Source organism: Oncorhynchus mykiss, chromosome 28, assembly GCF_013265735.2.
Source record: "Oncorhynchus mykiss isolate Arlee chromosome 28, USDA_OmykA_1.1, whole genome shotgun sequence".
NCBI lineage: Eukaryota > Metazoa > Chordata > Actinopteri > Salmoniformes > Salmonidae > Oncorhynchus > Oncorhynchus mykiss.
The window spans coordinates 15516252-15541548 of NC_048592.1; the positions used below are offsets into that span (position 1 = coordinate 15516252).

The following is a 25297-nucleotide window of genomic DNA, read 5'->3' on the forward strand; positions in this document are numbered from 1 at the left end:
TTTGTTTTTCTTGAAGCCTAATTATCAAATAAAATATGTTTGTCACGTGTGCCGAATAAATGCTTACTTACAGGCTCTAACCAATAGTGCAAAAAAGGTATTAGGTGAACAATGGGTAAGTAAATTATTAAAAACAACAGTAAAAAGACGATGAAATGCTGTATCGAGGCTATATACAGTAGCTAGGCTATAAAAGTAGCAAGGCACCGGTTATATAGGCACCGGTTAGTCAGGCTGATTGAGGTAGTATGTACATGTAGACATGGTTAAAGTGACTATGCATATATGATGAACATAGAGTAGCTTGGGGGTAGAAGCTGTTTAGAAGCCTCTTGGACCTAGACTTGGCACTCCGGTACCGCTTGCCATGCGGTAGTAGAGAGAACTGTGACTGGGGTGGATGGGGTCTTTGACAATTTTTAGGGCCTTCCTCTGACACCGCCTGGTGTAGAGGTCCTGGATGGCAGGCAGCTTAGCCCCAGTGATGTACTGGGCTGTACGCACAACCCTCTGTAGTGCCTTGCAGGCCGAGCAATTGCCGTACCAGGCAGTGATGCAACCATGCTCTCGATGGTGCAGCTGTAGAACCTTTTGAGGATCTCAAGACCCATGCCAAAACTTTTTAGTTTCCTGAGGGGGAATAGGCTTTGTCATGCCCTCTTCACGACTGTCTTGGTGTGTTCGGACCATTCTAGTTTGTTGGTGATGTGGACACCGAGGAACTTGAAGCACTCAACCTGCTCCACTACAGCCCCGTCGATGAGAATGGGGGCGTACTCGGTCCTCATTTTCCTGTAGTCCACAATCATCTCCTTAGTCTTGGTTACGTTGAGGCATAGGTTGTTATTCTGGCACCACCCGGCCAGGTCTCTGACCTCCTCCCTATAGGCTGTCTCGTCGTTGTCGGTGATCAGGCCTACCACTGTTGTGTCGTCTGCAAACTTAATGATGTTGTTGGAGTCGTGCCTGGCCAGGCAGTCATGGGTGAACAGGGAGTACAGGAGGGGACTGGAATATGCACCCAAAAGGGGGCTCCAGTGTTGAGGATCAGCGTGGCAGATGTGTTGCTACCTACCCTCACCACCCGAGGGCGGCCCGTCAGGAAGTCCAGGATCCAGTTGCAGAGGGAGGTGTTTAGTCCCAGGATCCTTAGCTTAGTGATGAGCTTTGAGGGTACTATGGTGTTGAACGCTGAGCTGTAGTCAATGAATAGCATTCTCACATAAGTGTTCCTTTTGTCCAGGTGGGAAAGGGCAGTGTGGAGTGCAATAGAGATTGCATCATCTGTTGTATTTGAGGTTGTTTTTGCATAGTATTTTAGTTTTCAGTAAATCAAATAAACAAGTTGGAAAAAAATGAACATTTAAGTTTTATGGAGGCAAATTGTGATTGTAATCAAATAATACAAGTGTCATTGACCTAATAATTACATTTAATCTAAAGTGTTTATTTGACCTGAAAAACTTCAACTAGTTTGCTTGTTACCAGTTGAAGTAATTCAATTAAGTTGATACAACTAATCACTTTTTACAGTGTTGAGACAGGCATTTTTAGTTCTTTATGATAGCTACATTAGCAGGCAATTAGTATTTCATTTTGGGGGGGTAAGGCGACTGACTATATTGATAAAAGTGACCTTGTCCGAGAAAGATTTACGTGGTTATCAAAAAGTCACGCCAGGGTAAGCCTACACAAAATACAGCCCTTATTTGAAGTGTTTCTAAAATTCGCTATGGGGGGAAAAAAAGGGGGGGGGATTGGAACCATTTCCGTGTTTGAACGCTATAATTTATAGGTATTATGACTCAAATCAAATCAAATTTTATTTGTCACATGTGCCGAATACAACAGGTGAGGAATTACAACAGGTACACCTTACAGTGAAATGCTTACTTACAAGTGCTTATCCAACAATGCATTAAGACGTTATTAAGAAAAACAAAGAAACATAAGTGTTAAGACTCATACTGTGGTACTCTATAGCCAAGCCTGTGTAGGGATGTGTTTTGGATTGTTCTGTGACCATGGAAGAAGAGTCTAAGTGAGAGGTACTGTACTGTATACTCTGCCCAAAATCTGTCCACAAAAATAAGCACACGAAGTGAGGAATTTTTGAACGGAGGGCAATGAGAGGGTTTCGAATTTGGTCAACAAAAAATGTAATTGTTAATTTGCTACATGAGTCTTATTTGATCGATTAGTTTAGAAATTGGTTAAGTTGTCATGAATGCACTGATATAAGTGGACGAACGTGGCATTTAGGCATCTTTGAAAAAACTACTTTACATAGTATAATATGTATATATTATTGATACTTCGTTTTATTAGTTGTAGCAGTAGGTTTCATTCGTTGTAAGCCTATTAGTAGTTGTAAAACTTTTTTAATGCTGTTAATGTACTTAAAAAAAAATACTATTATTTCATTGTTATTATTAGACAGTATTATTGTTACTATGTATTTTTTCATTTTTTCATTTGAACACTCTTGAAAACTAGATGGTGCATCTCAAAGGATTTCATCCTGCAAAATGTCAAATAAATATAGACTTGTGCCTGTTGTCATAGAATTAGATAGAGGCCTCATGATGGCTATAACACGTTTTAGCATGGACCTTGCCATTGAGGGCATCCACCATTTTAAAGTAGTCAACTGGGTGGGGATTCCTATGAATGGGAGCAATCAGACAATGAAGAAAATTGACTACTTTAAAATGGAGAAACCTCAATGGCACTGCCTATTCTGTCACAGACTCTAAAATGGCACAGATACAACAATACATTCTCTATCTATCTCAATGGCCTGTTGTTCACATGTGTATCTGCCCTCACAATGGCTAGAATGGTTACACATCTCACCTCCCACCTGCCTTCCATTTCCGAGGACATGTATTTCCATTGTTAGAGCGGTCAATTTAATTTACAATATGTGTTATGACTGAAGGGTTGGGATGTGTTTTGTTTATGGATGTGTCTATTTTTGTATGTCGTTTTCCACCTTTTCCCCGCAATGGATTTTTTTTTCTCGTTCACTATCCTTTCTAGTTGGTGGCGGTAATGCACCAACAACATTGAGTGCCAACCGCCCTTAAACCCCGTCGAAGAAGAAAAAGCGAGTTTGACAAATCCCGGAACTATCCGTGGAGTGTGAAAGTAGGATATTTCTCTATAATTTACAGTTTTGTCCAACTTTAAAAAAAATCATAGTGCCTACATAGGCATAACCTATTTACATCGAATGTTAAACGGTATGCGGGCTTCATTTTGTGTACTTTAGAAATTGACAACATTGTCGTTAAATGTGTTGAAGTTAACGTTACAGTCGTGGACTTCTGACTAACGTAACGTTTCACTTCCAGATTCAGTTCTGTATTTCGATCCAACGCCGCTTAATCTCATTAGCCTACTGCTCATTTCGTTCTGAAATCAACTATTGATACTTTTACATAATGAGATATTGCGCTTTATTATTTACAATGTATGCGCTGGTCTAATCTCAATGCTAGAGGGACATACCGAGGTCGGACCAGGTAGACAGCCACCATGGCTGCAGTGCAGGACTCTATCTACATGAAATCCTCTGACCTTATCAAAAAGGAGCCTCTGGACTACGGCGGCTTCGGTACCGTGTACCTGTGCTATCACAAAACCCTCGGTCAGGTGGTTCTGAAGAGCGTCTACACCGGGCCACCGCGCAATGAGTGAGTAGAGGGCCATGGTGGGGATTCCCCAGTGTCCATGACCAGTGTTGTGACTGTCACGCTCCAAAAGTTTCATATTGTTTTCTAATTTCAAGAAGCAACTTTATATTTTTCTATGTGATCCATGAAGTAAAGTTTGTTTCATAATATTTTATTTTTAGTTAGATAAATATATATATGTTTGAATGATATGCTGCTTACTTGCATGGTTTAACATAACTTTTAGATCAGGGATTCCCCTTCCTGCATTTGGGAACATCCCGCGCGCCACGTCTATGTCTATGCGCCCAGCATTGTTCATGACACAAACTGTTCACACACCTCTTGTTGGTGGAGAGAATTGTGCAGGTTTCAAGCTTATTTCCTGCAATTCTACACATTTTGTTATGTGGTGCAAAGAAAATGTTGCAGTTTTACAGCTAATTGTCTTTCAAATCTATACATTTTGCCATGTCTAATGTGTATTTGTGTTGGGATAGTTATAAATAGCTCTCTTAAGGTATGTAATGACTAACATGACAAGAGGAACTGATGATGCCCTACCCAATTTCGAAATTGCACCCTGTGCATTCTACTATTACAACTTTCAAGAGTAAGTTTAAAGTCGGACTGAGTTCCTTTAAAAATGAACGGGCGTGACCCACAGTTTGGTAACCACTGTTTTAGATAATATTTTATGAGTTCACACAGAAAAAGAACCAGTCCAATGGGTAAGCTACACTTCTCTATTCCTGTGACACAAATGATGATAAAAACAGAGAAAATGGGTGTCTGTAGTGTGTATAGTGCTCAAGTAGCCTACAGTTGGCTTAGTTATTACATAGTAATACATCTCCAAATTAACACATTTTTCAAACTGGTAGTCTTGACCAAGCCTTCCTCCCTGTCTTCCCCAGGGGCAATAAGCAGTCCCTGCTAGAAGAGGGCAGCCTGATGACCAGACTGAACCATGAGCGGGTGGTCAGGCTGCTGGGGGTGATCCTGGAGGATGGGGACTACTCTCTGGTCATGGAGCTCCTCCCTAAAGGCAACCTGCTGGCCATGCTGGACCAGGTGAGAGGAGATCACAACAAAAACAATGTCAACTACATTAACAACAATATCTAACTTAGTCTACAGTGTCACTATAGGTTAGTTCCTGAACTCACAGGGTAGCCTCCTTCCTCGCTGCAGAGGTGGGAGGTCTCTGCATCACACTTTGGTCTGTGTAATATCAACGAGCTGTTTTCTCTTTGGGATAACAACTTTTATATATTCCTGTCTTTTCTCCAGGTTTCTGTGCCGATATCTATCAAGGGCAGAATCATATTGGAGATTCTGGAGGGGATGGTGTACCTGATGAAGAACTGTGTCATACACAAGGATCTCAAACCAGAAAACATACTGGTGGACAACGATTTTCATATTAAGGTACAGCACACACTGTATAATATATGTCGTGACTAGACTTTAGCATTAATTTGAAGACTGTTATCTAATTAACTATGTTTAATTGTTACCTGATTTAAATTAATCATGTAACTAACTCATTAGGATCTGGGGCACCACGAGAGCGGTTCTTTAAAGAGTTACTATCTCCCGAATTAAACTCTAAAGGTCTTTCCCTATCACATCGATAAACAGTCTTGCTAATTTGCTAATTAAGTGGGAACACAGAATAAACATACACACACTGCACCGGTTATTGACTGGAGACGTAATACGCTGAAAACGTATCCTTAGCAGAATGACAACAACATGGATGCTGGTTAAAAAAGAGAGGGAGAGGGACAGAGACACTTAACATTGCTACATTCAGAAACTACTCTCACCTACAATAACCATATACTTTGCACAAGAACCGCTGCCCGCTTTGAGCAAGAAATCAGGATTGCATTTATGTGATTTTCCTTCCATTCACTCTTGAAGATAAGCTGCCAATTGAGGACTTGTGAGGTGTCTGTTTCACAAACTAGACACTCTAACGTACTTGTCCTCTTGCTCAGTTGTGCACCGGGGCCTCCCACTCCCCTTTTTAGTTTGCGCTGTTCTGTGAAGGGAGTAGTACACAGCGTCGTACTAGTTCTTCATTTTCTTGGCCATTTCTTGCATGGAATAGCCTTTGTTTCTCAGAACAAGAATAGACTGACAAGTTTCAGAAGAAAGTTATTTGTTTCTGGACATTTTGATCCTAACCCTAACCCTGTAATCGAACCCACAAATGCTGATGCTCCAGATACTCAACTAGTCTAAAGAAGGCCCGTTTTATTGCTTCTTTAATCAGAACAACAATTTTCAGCTGTGCTAACATAATTGCAAAAGGGTTTTCTAACTATCATTAGCCTTTTAAAATTATGAACTTGGATTAGCTAACACAACGGTTAGGACATCTACTTTGTACACAACACAAGTCATTTTTCCAACAATTGTTTACAGGTAGATTATTTTACTTATAATTCACTGTATCACATTTCCAGTGGGTCAGAAGTTTACATACACTAAGTTTACTGTGCCTTTAAATAACTTGGAAAATTCCAGAAATTTATGTCATGGCTTTAGAAGCTTCAGATAGGCTAATTGATATCATTTGAGTCAATTGGAGGTGTACCTGTGGATGTATTTCAAGGCCTACCTTCAAACTCAGTGCCTCTTTGCTTGACATCATGGGAAATTCATAAGAAATCAGCCAAGACCATTTTTTAGACCTCAAACAATACTACGCAAGTATAAACACCATGGGACCACACAGCCGTCATACTGCTCAGGAAGGAGACGCGTTCTGTCTCCTAGAGATGAACATACTTTGGTGCGAGAAGTACAAATCAATCCCAGAACAACATCAAAGGACCTTGTGAAGATGCTAGAGGAAACCGGTAGAAAAGTATCTATATCCACAGTAAAACAAGTCCTATATCGACATAACCTGAAAGGCCGCTCAGCAAGGAAGCCACTGCTCCAAAACCCCCATAAAAAAACAGACTACGGTTTGCAACTTCACGTGGGGACAAAGATTGTACTTTTTGGAGAAATGTCCTCTGGTCTGATGAAACAAAAATAGAACTGTTTGGCCATAATGTCCATCATATGTGTTTGGGGGAGGCTTGCAACCCGAAGGACACCATCCCAACCGTGAAGCACGGGGGTGGCAGCATCATGTTGTAAGGGTGCTTTGCTGCAGGAGGGACTGGTGCACTTCACAAATAGATGGCGTCATGAGGGAAGAAAATGATGTGAAGCAACATCTCAAGACATCAGTCAAGAAGTTGAACCTTGGTCGCAAATGGGTCTTCCAAATGGGCAATGACCCCAAGCATACTTCCAAAGTTGTGTCAAAATGGCTTAAAGACAACAAAGTCAAGGTATTAGAGTGGCCGTCACAAAGCCCTGACCTCAATCCTATAGAAAATTTGTGGGCAGAAATTAAAAAACATGTGCGAGCAAGGAGGCCTACATTCCTGACTCAGTTACACCAGCTCTGTCAGGAGGAATGGGCCAAAATTCACGCAATTTATTGTGGGAAGCTTGTGGAAGGCTACCCGAGACGTTTGACCCAAGTGAAACAATTTAAAGGCAATGCTACCAAATACTAATTAACTGTATGTAAACTTCTGACCCAATGGGAATGTGATGGAAGAAGTAAAAGCTATAATAAATCATACTCTCTACTAATATTCTGACATTTCACATTCTTAAAATAAAGTAGTGATCCTAACTGACCTAAGACAGGGAATTTCTACTAGGATTAAATGTCAGGAATTGTGAAACACTGAGTTCCATTGTATTTGGCTAAGGTGTAAGTAAACTTCCGACTTCAACTGTATGTAGATAATCCATTAACAACGTTAAGAATGTCTACATTGTATTTCTGATAAATTTGATGTTCTTTTAATGGACAAAAAATACGCTTTTCTTTAAGAAACAAGGACATTTCTAGGTGACTCCAAACTTTTGAATGGTAGTGTATGTGTATGAGTATCGATGTGTGTGTGAAATCCATGTATGCGTGTGCGTAATGCATGTACATGTATGAATATGCATGTCTGTAAATGTGCTCCAGATTGCAGACCTGGGCCTTGCCACCTGTCAGACGTGGAGCAGACTGACTAAGGAGGAGTCTCGCAGGCAGAGCCGGCTAGGACGTATGGGGGCTGGAGGAGGGGGGGCCAGGGCAGCTGGTACTCTGTGCTACATGGCTCCTGAGCACCTTGACAGCATCCATACACGCTCCTCTGAGAAGTCTGACATCTATAGCTTCGCTATTGTCATCTGGGTCATCCTCACTGCCAGGGAGCCCTTTGAAAGTGAGTGTTGCTCACTCAGTCTACAGAGGCCTGTTGGGGTTATAGTAATTGTATATGATTTCAGCCATATACAGTGAGTTCCAAAAGTGTTGGGACAGTGACAATTGTTGTTGTTGTTTCGGCTCTCCCTCCAGCACTTTGGATTTGAAGTGATACAATAACTATGAGGTTAAAGTGCAGACTGTCAGCTTTAATTTGAGGGTATTTTCATCCATATTGTAACACTTCTCGTTGGTGGAAGGAGAGGAGGACCAAAATTCAGCGTGGTAAGTGTTCGTCATTTTTTAATTGAACAAACTTAACACTACACAAAATAACAACAAAGAGAAAACGAAACAGTTCTGCCAGGTGAACAAACACTAAACAGAAATTTAACACCCACAACCAAAATAGGGAAAACAGGCTACCTAAGTATGATTCTCAGCGACAACGAACGACACCTGCCTCTGATTAAAAAAAATACTAGGCCAAACACATAGAAATATAACCTAGAAAAAATAACATAGACTACCCACCCCAACTCACGCCCTGACCAACCTAACACAAAGACATAAAAAAGGAACTAAGGTCAGAACGTGACAGTACCCCCCCCCCCCCCAAAGGTGCGGACTCCGGCCGCAAAACCTGAACCTATAGGGGAGGGTCTGGGTGGGCGTCTGTCCTCGGTGACGTGGACCCCACTCCACCATAGTCTTTGCCCGCTTAAGTGGCGCCTTTGGAGCGGCGACCCTCGCTGCCATCCTCAGACTGGGGACCCTTGCAGCGGGCCCGAATAGATGGGAGACTCCGGCCGCGCCGTAGTGAAGGGCGACTCCGGCAGCGCCGTAGTGAAGGGCGACTCCGGCAGCGCCGTAGTGAAGGGCGACTCCGGCAGCGCCGGAGTGACGGGCGACTCCGGCGGCTCCTGACTGACGGGCGGCTCCGGCGGCTCCTGACTGACGGGCGGCTCTGGCAGCTCAGGACAGACGGGCGGCTCTGGCCTGGAGAGAGAACCTGGAGGGAGGAGACGGAGAGACTGTGTGGGGCTGCCACAGGACCCACCAGGCTGGCGAGACCTACAGGAGGCCTGGTGCGTGGAGGAGGCACCGGATGGACCGGTCTGTGGGGGAGCTCTGGTGCGCAGCCTTGGCACCACTCCTCCAGGCTGGATGACCACTTTAGCCCGGACCATCCAGAGTGCAGGCACAGGTTGAACCGAGCTGTGGGTGAGCAATGGAGATTTGGTACATACTACTCGCAACTCTCCCCTAGGCTCAATGTCCACATTCGCCTGCATTAACTGTCCTGTAGTCCATCCCAGCCTTGTGCAGGTCTACAATTTTATCCCTGGTGTCCTTACACAGCTGTCTGGTCTTGGCCATTGTGGAGAGGTTGGAGTCTGTTTGATTGAGTGTGTGGACAGGTGTCTTTTGTACAGGTAATGAGTTCAAACAGGTGCAGTTAATACAGGTAATGAGTGGAGAACAGGAGGGATTCTTAAAGATAAACTAACAGGTCTGTGAGAGCCGAAATTCTTACTGGTTGGTAGGTGATCAAATACTTGTCATGCAATAAAATGCAAATGATTTACTTAGAAATCATACAATGTGATTTTCTGGATTTTTGTTTCAGATTCCGTCTCTCACAGTTGAAGTGTACCTATGATAAAAATTACAGACCTCTACATTCTTTGTAAATAGGAAAACCTGCAAAATCGGCAGTGTATCAAATACTGGTTCTCCCCACTGTATATCCTGAGGCTGCAAGCTTTGGATTTTAACAAAGCAATTTTGAGGAAAAGGCTGCCTAAATTCTATCAGCATATCGACTGCAGTACTCACGCTGCTAAAACACTCAACCACTGTTACTCCAACTTCCGGGATGCATACAAGGCCCTCCCTCTCCCTCCTTTCGGCAAATCTGACCACGACTCCATTTTGCTCCTCCCTTCCTATAGGCAGAAACTCAAACAAGAAGTACCCGTGCTAAGGACTATGCAACGCTGATCTGATCAATCGGAATCCGCACTTTAAGATTGTTTTGATCACGCGGACTGGGATATGTTCCGGGTAGCTTCCGATAATAATTTTGACTAATACACTGGGACGGTGACTGAGTTTATCAGGAAGTGTCAGGAGATGTTGTACCCACTGTGACTATTCAAACCTACCCTAACCAGAAAACATGTATAGATGGCTGCATTAGCAGATAACTGAAAGCGCGAACCACCGCATTTAACCATGGCAAGGTGACTGGGAATATGACAGAATACAAACGGAGTAGTCATTCCCTCCACAATGTAATCAAACAGAAAAAACTTCAGTATTAGAGACAAGGTGGAGTTGCAATTCAACGGCTTAGACACGAAACATATGTTGGCAGGGTCTAGACAATCACAGACTACAAAAGGAAAACCAGCCAGGTCACACCGACATCTTGCTTCCGGATAAGCTAAACACCTTCTTTGACCGCTTTGAGGATAACACAGTGCCACCAACGCGACCAGCTACCAAGGACTGTGGGCTCTCCTTCTTCGTGGCCGACATGAGTAAGACATTTAAACGTGTTAACCCTCGCAAGGCTGCCAGCCCAGACTCCATCCCTAGCCTACCCAATAATATAAAGTTAACTGAACTAAATGACTATCGCCCCATTGCACTCACTTTTGTCATCATGAAGTGCTTTGAGAGACTATTCCAGGATCGTATCACCCCCACCTTACCTGACACCCTAGACCCGCTTCAATTTTCTTAACACCCCAATAGGGCCATAGACGATGCTATCGCCATCACACTGCCCTATCCCATCTGGACAAGAGGAATACCTATGTAAGAATGCTGTTCGTTGACTATAGCTCAGCATTCAACACCATAGTACCCTCCAAGCTTGTCATTAAGCTTGAGGCCCTGGGTCTGAACCTCACCCTGTACAATTGTGTCCTGGACTTCCTGACGGGCCACCTCCAGATGGTAAAGGTAGGAAACAGCACCTCCACTTTGCTGATCCTCAACACTGGGGCCCCACAAGGGTGTGTGCTCAGCCCCCTCCTGTACTCATTGTTCACCCATTACTGTGTATCACTGCCTGGTACGGCAACTGCACCGCCCGCAACCGCAGGGCTCTCCAGAGGGTGGTGCGGTCTGCGCAACGCATCACCGGAGGGAAAACTACCTGCCCTCCAGGACACCTACAGCACCCGATGTCAAGAAGATCATCAAGGACAACAACCATTCGAGCCACTGCCTGTACACGCCGCTATCATCCAGAAAGCAAGGTCAGTACAGGTGCATCAAAACGGGGACCAAGAAACTGAAAAACAGCTTCTATCTCAAGGCCATCGTTCTGTTAAATAGCCATCACTAGCACAGAGAGGCTGCTGCCTATACACACAGACTTGAAATCATTGCCCACTTTAATAAATGGAACACTAGTCACTTTAATAATGTCACTTTAATATTGTTTACATATCTTGCATTACTCATCTCATATGTATATTCTGCATTTTATACTATTCAACAGTATGTTAGTCTATGCTCCTCTGACATTGCTCGTCCATATATTGATATATTCTAAATGCCATTCCTTTCCTTAGATTTGTGTATGTTTGGTTTATGTTGTGAAATTGAGGCATTATTTTGTGACTGCTGAATACTAACTATCAATCACTTAGATCATGTGTTTTCAAGCAGAGATACCTTGAGAAGCAACAGCTGCTCTCTATATCACCTCACGATCGTGCATTCTTCTCTCTTCTGTAGCAGGCGTAAAAGAAACAGACCGGACAAGTAGATGCGCAATGGATTATGGTCATTGTAGTTAATTACCACATTGTATGCATCAAACAAGAATATTGGTCTGTTGGAAACTACATCTCCCTACTACATCTCACAGTTCAGACTTAATCTGATTTATCTCTAGAGAAACTGCATTGAACTCACAGGAAAAAACTGAATGAAATGGAATTCAAATAATTGAACCGACTTCAGTCAGTTAGTTTAAAAATGGAAAAATAACTGAAATGTTGGCTAATCGCTCATGGGCGAACCGTTTAGAAATTACAGCTCTTCTTGTACATAGTCCCCCATTTTAGGGGACCAAAAGTATTGAGACAAATTCACTTATGTGTGTTAAAGTGGTAGAGAGTTAAGTATTTGGTCCCATATTCATAGCACACAATGACTACACAAAGTTTGTGACTACAACTTTGCTGGATGCATTTTCAGTTTGTTTTGGTTGTGTTTCAGATTATTTTGTTCTAAATAGGAATGAATGGTAAATAATGTATTATCCTGAATGGACCGTGAATAATTATGAGTGAGAAAGTTGGAGACACACAAATATCATACCCCCAAGACATGCTAACCTCTACCATTACAATAACGGGAGGTTAGAATGTTTTTGGGGCGGTTGATATTTGTGCATCGGTAACTTTCTCACTCTAGAAACATTATATTCTTATTTACAATAAGTAATTACACAATACATTATTTACCATACATTTCTATTGGGCACAAAATAATATGAAACAACCAAAACTAACAGTACATGGGCATCCAACAAATTTGTAGAGTCACAAGCTTGATGTTTTCATTGTGTGCTATGAATATGGGACAAAATACTTAACTTTTTACTACATTAATACACAACTTAATTTGTCCCAATTTTGGACCCCTAAAATGGGGGAATATGTTCAAAAAGTGCAGTAATTTCACCTGATATGGATGAAAATACCCTCAAATTAAAGCTGACAATTTGCACTTTCACGCCATAGTCATTTTATCATTTCAAATCCAAAGTGCTGGAGTACAGAGCCAAAACAACAAAAACTGTGTCGCTGGCTCAATACTTTTGGAGACCACTGTATTTTATGGTAAAAATTGTATGAATGTTTTCAGTTTTCAAATGCCTGTACAGATGCACTGAAATCATTTTGGACGACTGTATTTTCAGATGCTCGGAGTGAGGACCATATCTGCCAGTGTGTCCGTAAAGGCGATCGTCCGAATGAAGACCTCATCCCTGGTGATACTCCTGTAGAGATCATAGAGCTAATGAAGAGTTGCTGGCATCAGGATCCACAACGACGGCCAACATTCAGAGGTGTGTGTGCATATGTGTGGTGAGATTGAGGTACAGGAATTTCAAATCATGTATTACAGTATACGCACAATGGTAATCAATCAAATTGTATTTGTATAGCACTTTTTACAAAGTAATATCACGGCACAATTCACAAAACCCAGACCTAAATAGCAAGTTCAGGGCAACAGGAGCTTGATATAACTATTTAGGGGGGTGAAGAAGAAACCTTGAGAGGAACCAGACCCTTCAGGGGTCCCCATACACCTGTGACTAACTGGATGTACACCACCGTTCAAAAGTTTGGGGTCACTTAGAAATGGCCTTGTTTTTGAAAGAAAATTTAAAAAATTGTCCATTAAAGGAACATCAAATTGATCAGAAATACAGTGTAGACATTGGTAATCTTGTAAATGACTATTGTAGCTGGAAACGGCAGATTTTTTTATGGAATATCTACATAGGCGTACAGAGGCCCATTATCAGCAACCATCACTCCTGTGTTCCAAAGGCACGTTGTGTTAGCTAATCCAAGTTTAGACTTTTTAAAGGCTAATTGATCATTAGAAAACCCTTTTGCAATTATGTTAGTGTAACAGTATAGACTTTACGTCCGTCCCCTCGCACTGACCTGGGCGTGAACCAGGGACGCTCTGCACACGTCAACAGTCACCCTCGAAGCATCGTTACCCATCGCTCCACAAAAGCCGCGGCCCTTGCAGAGCAAGGAGAACCACTACTTCAAGGTCTCAGAGCAAGTGACATCACCGATTGAAACACCACTAGCGCGCACCACCTCTAACTAGCTAGCAATTTCACATCGGCTACATTAGCACAGCTGAAAACTGTTGTTCTAATTAAAGAAGCAATACAACTGGCCTTCTTTACACAAGTTGAGTATCTGGAGCATCAGCATTTGTGGGTTCGATTACAGGCTCAAAATGGCCAGTAACAAAGAACTTTCTTCTGAACCTCGTCAGCCTATTCTTGTTCTGAGAAATGAAGGCTATTCCATGCAAGACATTTCCAAAGAAACTGAAGATCTCGTACAACACTGTGTATTACTCCCTTCATAGAATAGCGCAAACTTTCTCTAACCAGAATAGAAAGAGGAGTGGGAGGCCCCGGTGCACAACTGAACAAGAGGACAAATACTTTAGTGTCTAGTTTGAGAAATAGACTCCTCACAAGTCCTCAACTGGCAGCTTCATTAAATAGTACCCGCAAAACACCAGTTTCAACATCAGCAGTGAAGAGGTGTCTCCTGGATGTTCCTCTGTCCAGTATCTGTGTTCTTTTGCGCATCTTAATCGTTTATTTTTATTGGCCAGTCTGAGATATGGCTTGTTCTTTGCAACTCTGCCTAGAACGCCAGCAATCCGGAGTCGCCTCTTCACTGCTGATTCCAGCTACAATATTCATTTACAACATTACAAATGTTTACACTGTATTTATGATCAACTTGATGTTATTTTAATGGACAAACAATTAGCTCTTCTTTCAAAAACAAGGACATTTCTAAGTGACCTCAAACTTTTGAACGTGTGTGTGTGTGTGTGTGTGTGTACATACACACACGTGTACAGACATGGTATTAAAAGATGTATTACAGAGCATTTGCAACTTGTACATTCCAACATGAGTTCAAAACAAGTGCAATATTTAACCAATGTGCTGTGTCATCATCACAATCAACATTGGACCTAATGGATAAATGAGTACTTCAACAAGCATCAATTTAATTTTTTAAAAATGTTTTACCTTAATTTAACTAGGAAAGTCAGTTAAGAACAAATTCTTATTTTCAATGATGGCCTAGGAACATTGGGTTAACTGCCTGTTCAGGGTCATTCAAGTCAATTCAAGTGATCCCTTGGTATTCACGAGTCTAATACACACTCTTATGTGGCTATGTTAGTAATATGACTGCTCTAATTGCTTTTTCTCTCTTTTTCTTGACAAGAGGGCTACAACTTCTTCCTGCCCGTCTACAGGGAGAAGTTGGAGCCAGATGTAGAAAGGGACTCACTTGGTCTCAGAGTAAGTTGATTGCGTGAACAAGGTGATAGCATTGTCATGAGTACATAATTTAATTAACCAAGTGTTTCACAAAACATTGTCGAAACAAATACAGTAACTTAGTGAAAGATATTGATGGGTGCATTGTTTGTGGCGATTCACAAAGTTGTTGTTAACTCTTGAAAACACTATCACCTCTGAGTGTGTGATTACCTCATTATATTACCACAATATTACCTCATCTATCATAAAAGGTCCATAACACATTTTAAACTATGTTATGCGTCTTGTGATCTGTTTCATTGGCATGTAGGACTTGTACGAGGGGCCTGAGGAGCTGGTGGAGAAGATGAAATCTTTATCGATGCCTCCTGAGAGCCTTACAGCAGGTGAGTGGTCTGAGCACCACAAGAAGCGGGCTTCAAGGCCCTGACCCTTTATAGCTTTCCGCCTTACAACTCCAGACTGCTCGCTTCCTCTTTATACTTGTTAGACTTAAGTGCAGCTTTTGACATTATCAATCATAGTCTGCTGCTGGGAAAACGTAAGTGTTATAGCTTTACACCCCCTGCTATAATGTGGATAAATAGTTACTTGTCTAACAGAACACAGAGGGTGATCTTTAATGGAAGCCTCTCAAACATAATCCAGGTAGAATCAGGAATTCCCCAGGGAAGCTTTTTAGGCCCCTTGTTTTTTTCAATCTTTACTAATGACATGCCACTGGTTTTGAGTAAGGCCAGTGTGTATATGTATGCAGATGACTCAACACTATACACGTCAGATACTACAGCGATTGAAATAACTGCAACACTTAACAAAGAGTTCAGACAGCCATGCATACATACCCCACAAGCCACCAGAAGTCTCTTCACAGTCCCCAAGTCCAGAACAGACTATGGGAGACACACAGTACTTCATAGAGCCATGACTACATGGAACTCTATTCCACATCAGGTAACTGATGCAAGCAGTAGAATCTGATTTAAAAAGCAGGTAAAAATACACCTTATGGAACAAAGGGGACTGTGAAGAGACGCACAAAGGTACAGACACATGCATACGCACGCACACATAGTGATATTGTTGTATGGTGGTATTGAATATTTTGTGATGTGAATATGTGGTGGTGTAGGGATGTTATATGATGTACTGTTTTCTCTTAAGCTCATTTAGTACAAACATAGTTCACTGTTTTATCTTTTGTTTTATATGTAATGTGGCCGCTTTGGTGTGGTTCGTCCTCAGGAAGAGTAGTTGATGCCCTGGCTGTATACCTCTAGACCACTCACAGCCTTATGTCTTACACCTACACCGCACACTGTCTACAGTCTCAGCATAGTGTAGACTTGTGTCAAGTTTAATATTTAATATACTCAGCCTAAGCCCACTGATCCAAAGGTTTGGTAAAAGTCCACTGAACTATTTGGCATGACAGAAAATTATTTTTTAATTTATTTTATTTTTTACATCTTACGAGACAGGATACACTAAGACTAGGGCTGTGGCGGTCGTGACATTTTGTCAGCTGGTGATTGTCAAGCAAATAACTGCCGGTCTAACAGTAAATGACCGTTAATTAACATAAAACGCATAGCCTACAAGCCACTGATGCAGACCTTTTGGAACATCTACATTTTAAAAAGTCAAATCCATGAAATATAGCCTACACCGTCACAATAAATCCATTATTTATTTTAGACAGGTCTAAAGAAACATGATATGAAGAAAATGTAGTCTCTTTCAGAAGAACAGAATAGCATACTGAGTTGTCCTTATGTTAGGTCCTGATCTGACTATGCCATATGGCTGTGGGCTACACTAGTTAATTTAGCAGACAATATTTGCTTAGAAGTCTGTGGCATTATTGAACAAAGCTGAATAAAATAGAAAGGATATTTTCTCCAAACGATTTGAGGGAGTGAACACATGACTATTCTGTGGTGAGCGGTTAACAAAGAAACAGGTCCTCCTATCTGCTTCATTTAGAGTTATTTATGTAACTTTAGTTGTGATACAAATGTTGGGTTATATATTTTCATACAGTCTAAGGCTGCATGATGTGACTAATGATGATTTGAAAAAGTTGCATGAAAGGCATGAGCTCTGCTTTGATTTTTGTGCAGTCTGTACATACTTCATCAGTCTCTCATTCACAATTTGACATTTATTTGATAATACCTTGAATTTCCCGGCTGCATCCCCTTTGTGTGGCTGTAAAAGCCCCTAAAAACATCCTTTTGCGGCCAGTGGCCATTGTGCCCTTGGGCTGAATATAATAATTATAATTCCCTTCTCCTGGCTGTGTGCCGAAGCATCTCTCACTCACTTGGCTCTCCGTCATGTGATCGGGTCTTTCTCACAGGCTACAAGCAAAGACAGACACATCGGGGACCCAACTGCATGGATCCTTATCCAATTCCTAGGCACATATTGAAGATTTTGGAAGAACTGTCCACATTTACAGTACATTTCATCAGCCACCAAGATGAGAAGTCTTAACGAACAGCAAAAGCATTAGTTTATGTCTATTTACTATCCCCCATAGTACAAAAGTTTACCTATTCTATTCTGTGTGAGTAATAAATATTCCAAACATAGTCTGGGACAGTTGTGGGATGCGATAGATCCCAAATTAATACAACCAATAGCGTCAAAAAAACTGTATGTTTAGCTTAAAATATTAATAAACTATTATGCTATTTCATCATATTATAAGTGTAGCAATGCGCACACGGCAGTAGGCTATAAGCGCAAATGTTCCATTAGCACAAATGCGATTATGCTTTAATTATAAAAGGTGAATTTTTATGGTGAAATTATCTTCCCCAAACTTGAAACTCTCACGGTGCGCATGTATGCCAGTTAGGCTTTACACCAGTTGTAAAGTGGATTAATGTGCTTAATTTTAAGAAGTTATTTGGCCACTTTTTAGTTTTGATGCAAGTATCATCAAAACATATAGGCATATGGGCTAGGCTACATGAGGTGTGCGACTATGATTTCTTGCCTTAAGCTGGGCATCATTCACAAGTGTGATGAATGATGTCACACTTATATTGTCACACTATTCTTGATTTTAATCTTGTCTTTACATATTCTAAATAATATATGTGAAATTTGTTTTGATTTAGAATGGAATATGTTTTGATTTAGAATGGACCATTATCATGCACCTGTCTCGAAACATGCAGCAGAAAAAATGCATGTAATCTATGCACTTAAATAGCGATTGGAAGACGCTTTTCCCATGGTTCATTTTCAAGCCAGCCAGGTAGGCTATACTCCAGTTGTGAAGAGATGCAATGTGCTTAATATTAGCAATGTTGAGAGAAATAAATAGTAGGTCTAGCCTATAGAAAGCTGATGGGATCCTCCTCTTTTTAATAGAGGCCATCACTCCTTTTTCTCAAGCATATTGCAGAGCCTGTAGAAATGTTGCTCAACATGAGCTCATGGGCTCTCATGAAGTGTTTGGATTACATTTGCATTGATGTCAGATTGTTTAGAGCAGTGGTCCCGTACCCCTTAAAACATTCAATCTCCAGCTGCGTATCCCCTCTAGCACCAGGGTCAGCGCACTCTCAAATGTTGTTTTTTGCCATCATTGTAAGCCTGCCACACACACACTATACAATACATTTATTAAACATAAGAATGAGGGAGTTTTTGTCACAACCCGGCTCGTGGGAAGTGACAAAGTGCTCTTATAGGACCAGGACCAGGGCACAAATAATAATAATCAATCATTTTGCTTTTGATTTAGCTACCTTACATATAAAACTTCATTTGGTCATCGAAAATTGTGAATAACTCACCACAGGTTAATGAGAAGGGTGTGCTTGCACATAACTCTGTTATGGTGGGTTGTATTGGAGAGAGTCTGGAAAATGATTTAAGACACACACAGTCTGTGACTGTATTTAGTTTTCATGCTAGTGAGGGGTGAGAATCCACCCTCACATAGGTACGTGGTTGCAAAGGGCATCGGTGTCTTAGCGATTTGCCAAGGCAGGATACTCTTAGCGCAGGCCAATCCAGATATCTGGCAGTGGCTTCTGATAAAATGTAATTTTCACAGAACCGCTTGTTGCAATTTTGATGAGTCTCTCTTGTACAAATATCGGTAAATGGACTGGAGGCAGGGCATGAAAAGGATAATGAATCCAGTTGTTTGTGTCATCCGTTTTGGGAAAGTACCTGTGTTATTCCGCACCCAACTCACTCAGGTGCTTCGCTATATCACATTTGACATTGTCCGTAAACTTGAGTTCATTTGCACACAAAAAATCATACAATGATGGAAAGACCTGTGTGTTGTCCTTGTTAATGCAGACAGAGAAGCGCTCCAACTTCTTAATCATAGCCTCAATTTTGTCCAGCACATTGAATATAGTTGAGGAGAGTCCCTGTAATCCTAGATTCAGATCATTCAGGTGAGAAAAAACATTACCCAGAAAGGCCAGTCGTGTGAGAAACTCGTCATCATGCAAGCGGTCAGACAAGTTAAAATTATGGTCAGTAAAGAGAACTTTAAGCTCGTTTCTCAATTTTTTAAAAACGTGTCAATACTTTGCCCCTTGATAACCAATGCACTTCTGTATGTTGTAAAAGCGTTACATGGTCGCTGCCCATATTGTTGCATAGTGCAGAAAATACACAAGAGTTCAGGGACCTTGCTTTAACAAAGTTAACCATTTTCACTGTAGTGTCCAAAACGTCTTTCAAGCTGTCAGGCATTCCCTTGGCAGCAAGAGCCTCTCGGTGGATGCTGCAGTGTACCCAAGTGGCGTCGGGGGGGGGGGGGGGGGAACTGCTTGCACACGCGATACCACTCCACTATGTCTCCCTGTTATGGCTTTTGCGGAATCAGTACAGATACCAACACACCTTGACCACCAAAGTCCATTTGATGTCACAAAGCTGTCCAGTACTTTAAAAATATCCTCTCCTGTTGTCCTGTGTTTCCAGTGGTTTGCAGAAGAGGACTTTTTTAATTGACCCCCCATAAACGTAACGGACATATACCAGGAGCTGTGCCAGGCCCGCCACGTCTGTTGACTCACCCAGCTGTAACGCATAGAATTCACTAGCTTGTGTGCGAAGCAGTAATTGTTTCAAAACATCTCCTTCCATGTCACTGATGCATCGTGAAACAGTTTTGTTTGTTGAAGGTATTGTCTATATAGTTTTTTTGGCCTTTCCCCCCAGCATTGGCCCAGACATATCCGCGGCAGAAGGAATAATTAAGTCCTCCACAATAGTATGGGGCTTGCCTGTCCTAGCCACTCCGTAGCTCACCATATAATACTTTTCTAGCCCCTTCTTATTAATGGTATCTGTTGCTTTTAAACATGTCTAACTACCCAAAAGTCATCTTAATTCTCGCTCCAAAAAACTCCTGTGGCTTATTCTTCAAATTGGCATGTAATGTTTCTAAACGTCCCTGTCTGTTGTTCGGTGCTTTCCTGGGTAAGGGGGCAGTAGCTCTTCGGCTGCATCAGATTCACAACTGTCAGTGTCCATGCTTGCTGGGCTAACAACAAATGTAGAATTGCTGATGCTAGCATTGGATGTGCTCATGGAAGCAGAACAACTTGTGTCATCATCAGGTGCAGGTGTAGTACTGCTGGTAGTAGTAGTACTACCAGTAGAGCTGGTATGTGTCTCTATGGACGCGGGCCTTACTTTTTTAAACAATTTATCAATTTTTGAGCAAACAGAATGAGCAGCAGCTACGTTTGGCTACATACGGACCGTTAGTGAAATTCCGGTGAGAGAGTAACGGTTAATGTGATTGATGTTAATTATTTGACTAGGCTATCTGTATTTGACATTGTGTTGTTATTTCACAAGATGGTTTAATTTTATTTTTGGCAGTGAAACAAGGCTACTCAGGCGAGAAAAAAACCTCACCCAAATGTATTGCCCCATTGGAAAATTTAAATGAACTGTTTGAAAATGTGAAGAAAAAAAAGATGGATGGAATTCGACTGCACTCATGACTCTTGACCGCCACTGTGGCGGTAATGCGGTCACCGGAACAGCCCTAACTAAGACCCGAACTTGAGATCTTTGCCCGTATTTAGTTTTCTCACCAATAAACCATTTATATGACGTTAAGAGGTAATGCACATGGAGCTCAATTTCGAATTCATCTTTTAAAAATGAACCCTCTACCTCTTCTCACTATAGACCGGCCAGCTCCCTTGCTGAGCTCAGACAGTGCTGGGGCTGTCCGTATAGAAGCTGGTCCAGTGGAGGCCAGCATTGAGGACCTGAACCTCTTCCTTCCCTGTGAGCCCTCCCTAATCCAGCCAGATGCCCGAGCCCATGGTCCCATCAGCACCCCCTCTGGTATGGAGCTCAAACTGGTCAGCAGTTCGAGGTCAAACCTGGAGGTCAAATTAGCCCAGGAGTACGAGTACCACAAATTCGGCAGCTACTGCCGGATGGATCAGCCGGAATTCAGCCCCTACCCTCTCCCTGCCACCCCACAGCGCCTCTCCTCACAGGACCTCACTTCCACCAGAGGCCTCCCAGACCTCAGGCCCCCTCAGCCCCCAGTGTCCTCTGTCCAGTCTTGGACCAAAACCCAGGCCGTCCAGCCCAGCAGCGTGGAGGTGGACCCTCTCCTCCATCTCTCTGACCTGTACGAGGCTGCGGCCCCCTCCGGTACCACCACACCAAGACACCAGCAGTCAAGCCACATCCCTGAGTCCACCAGCAGCCCATCTCTGAGCCAGGGCAAGTACTCCCCCCAGCAGCAATATCCCTACGCCCAGTATGACCGCCTCCAGTCCTGGCCAGCCTACCCAGTGCCAGAGTCAGCTGCCCCAGACCTCACTGCAGGGCTGCGCCTGAACTCAGGTGCCAAGGTTGGACTTTCACAAGACCCAGGTAAGGATGATGCACAAAGATTACAGTGCTTGATACCAGTATCACCATTACTACAGCTAGTCTACAGCTGATGTAGATTCCACAGTCAACATGACAGCTATCTAGCAATTCAATCAGGAAGGCATTTATGACAAACGTTGCATTTGTGTGTACATGTGCGTGTGTGTTGCAGCAGGCCTATTTATCCAGAACGCCAGTGGGATCCAGATAGGCAGCAACAACACACTCAGCATCAGGGGTCATGAGTCATACAGCAGCTCAGCCAGCTCTCTCTCCAACGGGCCCAACTCACTCTCTCTGCTCAAAGAAAACCTGCAGATGTACGGTAAGAGTAGACGACATCCTGCAAAGAAGAGCCTACTTCCTGAAAATAGACATCAGCTTCCTATTTGTCTATGTCATGTTTTCTACTAGTCACAGATTTTGCATTTGGCCACAATAGAGGGGTTCTATGCTATCTGCTTCAGGAAGGGAACCACAAAATGTACCATGAAACCATTAATCTATGCATTGTTTGTTTACAAATTTACACTGAACAACATTATTAACGCAACATGTAAAGTCTGAGTCCCATGTTTCATGAGCTGAAATAAAAGATCCCAGAAATGTTCCATATGCACAAAAAGCTTATTTCTATCAAATGTTGTGCACAAATTTGCTTACATCCCTGTTAGTGAGCATTTCTCCTTTGCCAAAATAATCCATCCACCTGACAGGTGTGGCATATCAAGAAGCTGATTAAACAGCATGATCATTACACAGGTGCATCTTGTGCTGGCCACAATAAAATGTGCAGTTTTGTCACACAACACAATGCCACAGATGTCTCAAGTTTTGAGGAAGTGTGCAATTGGCATGTTGACTGCAGGAATGTCCAGCAGAACTATTCCCAGAGAATGTAATGTTTATTTCTCAACCATAAGCCGCCTCCAACGTTGTTTTAGAGAATTTGACCGTATGTCCAACCGGCCTCACAACCGCAGACCAGGTGCATGGTGTCGTGTGGTCGAGTGGTTTGCTAATGTCAACATTGTGAATAGAGTGCCCCATGGTGGCGGTGGGGTTATAGTATGGGCAGGCTTAAGCTACGGACAACGAACACGATTACATTTTATCGATGGCAATTTGAATGCGCAAAAAATACAGTGATGAGATCCTGTTGCCCATTAGAGGCCCATTTTTTATAAGGTATCTGTGACTAACAGATGCATACCTGTATTCCCAGTTGTGAAATCCATAGATTAGTGCCGAATGAATTTATTTAAATTGATTGATTTCCTCATATGAACTGTAACTCAGTAAAATCTTTGAAATTGTTTCATGTTCCGTTTATATTTTTGTTCAGTATATATTTGGGGTTATAATTTGGTTGGATAGTTAAACTAAGACCATGGGGAATTCATAAATAATATTCATAAATAATATTATTCAACAGTCAATGGGTATGTATCATTAATTGACAGTAAATTATCAAAAACCCTTGTTAATATCACAGAAAAGGGCTTTAACTTTCACGTTATACAATATGTTATGTTGGGTCCTTTCCCTGTTCAGAGGACCAGGCAGTGACGGAGGAGCACCTGGATCTCCTGAGAGATAATATCGGGAAGGACTGGAAGCGCTGCGCCCGTCGTCTGGGCCTGAGCGAGGTGGAGGTGGAGACCATCGACCATGACTACCAACGTGACGGGCTGCCTGAAAAGGTGCACCAGATGCTGGAGCGCTGGAGGATGAAGGAGGGCTGTGTGGGCTGCACCGTGGGCCGGCTCTGCAGAGCCCTGGAGAACTGTGTTAAAGTCGACCTGTTGAAGAGGCTTCTGCACTCCAGCGGGACCAACAGTTCTCTGTAGGTACGGTAGCCTGTATCAACTGTATTCAATTGCGCCTACCCCTATACCAGAGGGGTTACTATTGACTCCAGCCCCCCACCCTCACCCTTACATTCCTACCAACCAGTCTAACGTGTAATGATTGTCAGTTGAGTTGTTAGTATTGACTTTGAACTACTTACTTACTGTACGGTAGTCTGGCTGTAATTTCTTGCCATATGATATGGATATGAGTGTAGCAGCCCAAATACACCATTCCAATCTTTGGGAAATCTGCAGTTGCTTTATCCATTTTGGGGCTTAAGTTAACAATATATACCCATTTGATTATTGAAGAATGAACTTATAAATGCCTCATGAGTTTAGTTCAACTGTTGTGCCACATCAGAGCCCTATACTACAAATCAGGTTTGAGGAGTTGGCGAGGCAACCTTGGTCAAATCCTCGGGATAATCGGCAACACATTTTTATCCTGAATGAAGTTTCTGAGCCAAAAGTTGAGGAATAATTCAATCAGATACCCTCCATGCAAAGCTTGTCATCATCCCCTCCATTTGAGGAAGCCGACTGATTTAAATGTTTGTATTATGTGTTTTTGTGTGTAAAAAAAAAAAAAAAATCTTCATATTACACATACAGTTGTAATAGGGCGGCAGGGTAGCCTAGTTGTAATGGGGCGGCAGGGTAGCCTAGTGGTTAGAGCGTTGGACTAGTAACCGGAAGGTTGCAAGTTCAAACCCCTGAGCTGACAAGGTTCCTAGGCCGTCACTGTTCCTAGGCCGTCATTTGAAATAAGAATTTGTTCTTAACTGACTTGCCCAGATAAATAAAGGTAAAATAAAAAATGATAGCAACCTCGGATAGCAAACCATTCGCTTTGCAAACTTTTGATTGTATTTTCACATTTGCAACAGCCGCAACCATAGACATACAGTGCATTCGGAAAGTATTCAGACCCCTTGACTTTGTCAACATTTTGTTACGTAGCCTAGTGGTTAGAGCGTTGGACTAGTAACCGGAAGGTTGCAAGTTCAAACCCCCGAGCTGACAAGGTACAAATATGTAAGAAGCAATGCGGCTGGTTGGATTGTGTATCGGAGGACGCATGACTTTCAACCTCGAGCCCGTACGGGAGTTGTAGCGATGAGACAAGATAGTAGCTACTACAAAAATTGGATACCATGAAATTGGGGAGAAAAAGGGGTAAAAATTCAAAAAAAGAAAAACATTTACATTAGTATTCAGACCCTTTACTGAGTATTTTGTTGAATCACCTTCACCAGCGATTATAGCCTTGAGTCTTGTCGGGTATGACACTACAAGCTTGGCACACCTCTATTTGGGGAATTTCTCCCATTCTTCTCTGCAGATCCTCTCAAGCTCTGTCAGGTTGGATGGGTAGCGTCCCTGCACAGCTATTTTCAGGTCTCTCCAGAGATGTTTGATCGGGTTCAAGTCCGGGCTCTGGCTCGGCCACTCAAGGACATTCAGAGACTTGTCCCGAAGCCATTGT

The 25297-nt window shown here is 42.4% G+C and overlaps 1 protein-coding gene across 3 annotated transcripts; it reads left to right on the plus strand.

The window, feature by feature from the left end:
* Nucleotides 1-3078: 3078 nt before the first annotated feature.
* On the plus strand, nt 3079-24414 carry LOC110508625 (receptor-interacting serine/threonine-protein kinase 1). Of its 3 annotated transcripts, XM_021589280.2 has the most exons (11): nt 3087-3150; nt 3504-3698; nt 4595-4751; nt 4971-5108; nt 7735-7978; nt 12908-13057; nt 15000-15076; nt 15369-15444; nt 21251-21955; nt 22128-22280; nt 23510-24414. In XM_021589280.2, exons 2-11 carry the CDS (start codon nt 3541-3543, stop codon nt 23803-23805), a joined length of 2154 nt encoding a protein of 717 aa, XP_021444955.2. In that variant the 5' UTR covers nt 3087-3150; nt 3504-3540; the 3' UTR covers nt 23806-24414. The 3 variants fall into 3 exon arrangements, with proteins under 3 accessions (XP_021444956.2, XP_021444953.2, XP_021444955.2); XM_021589281.2 differs by having other exon boundaries at nt 3079-3698; nt 22131-22280; XM_021589278.2 differs by having other exon boundaries at nt 3080-3698.
* Nucleotides 24415-25297: the final 883 nt, after the last annotated feature.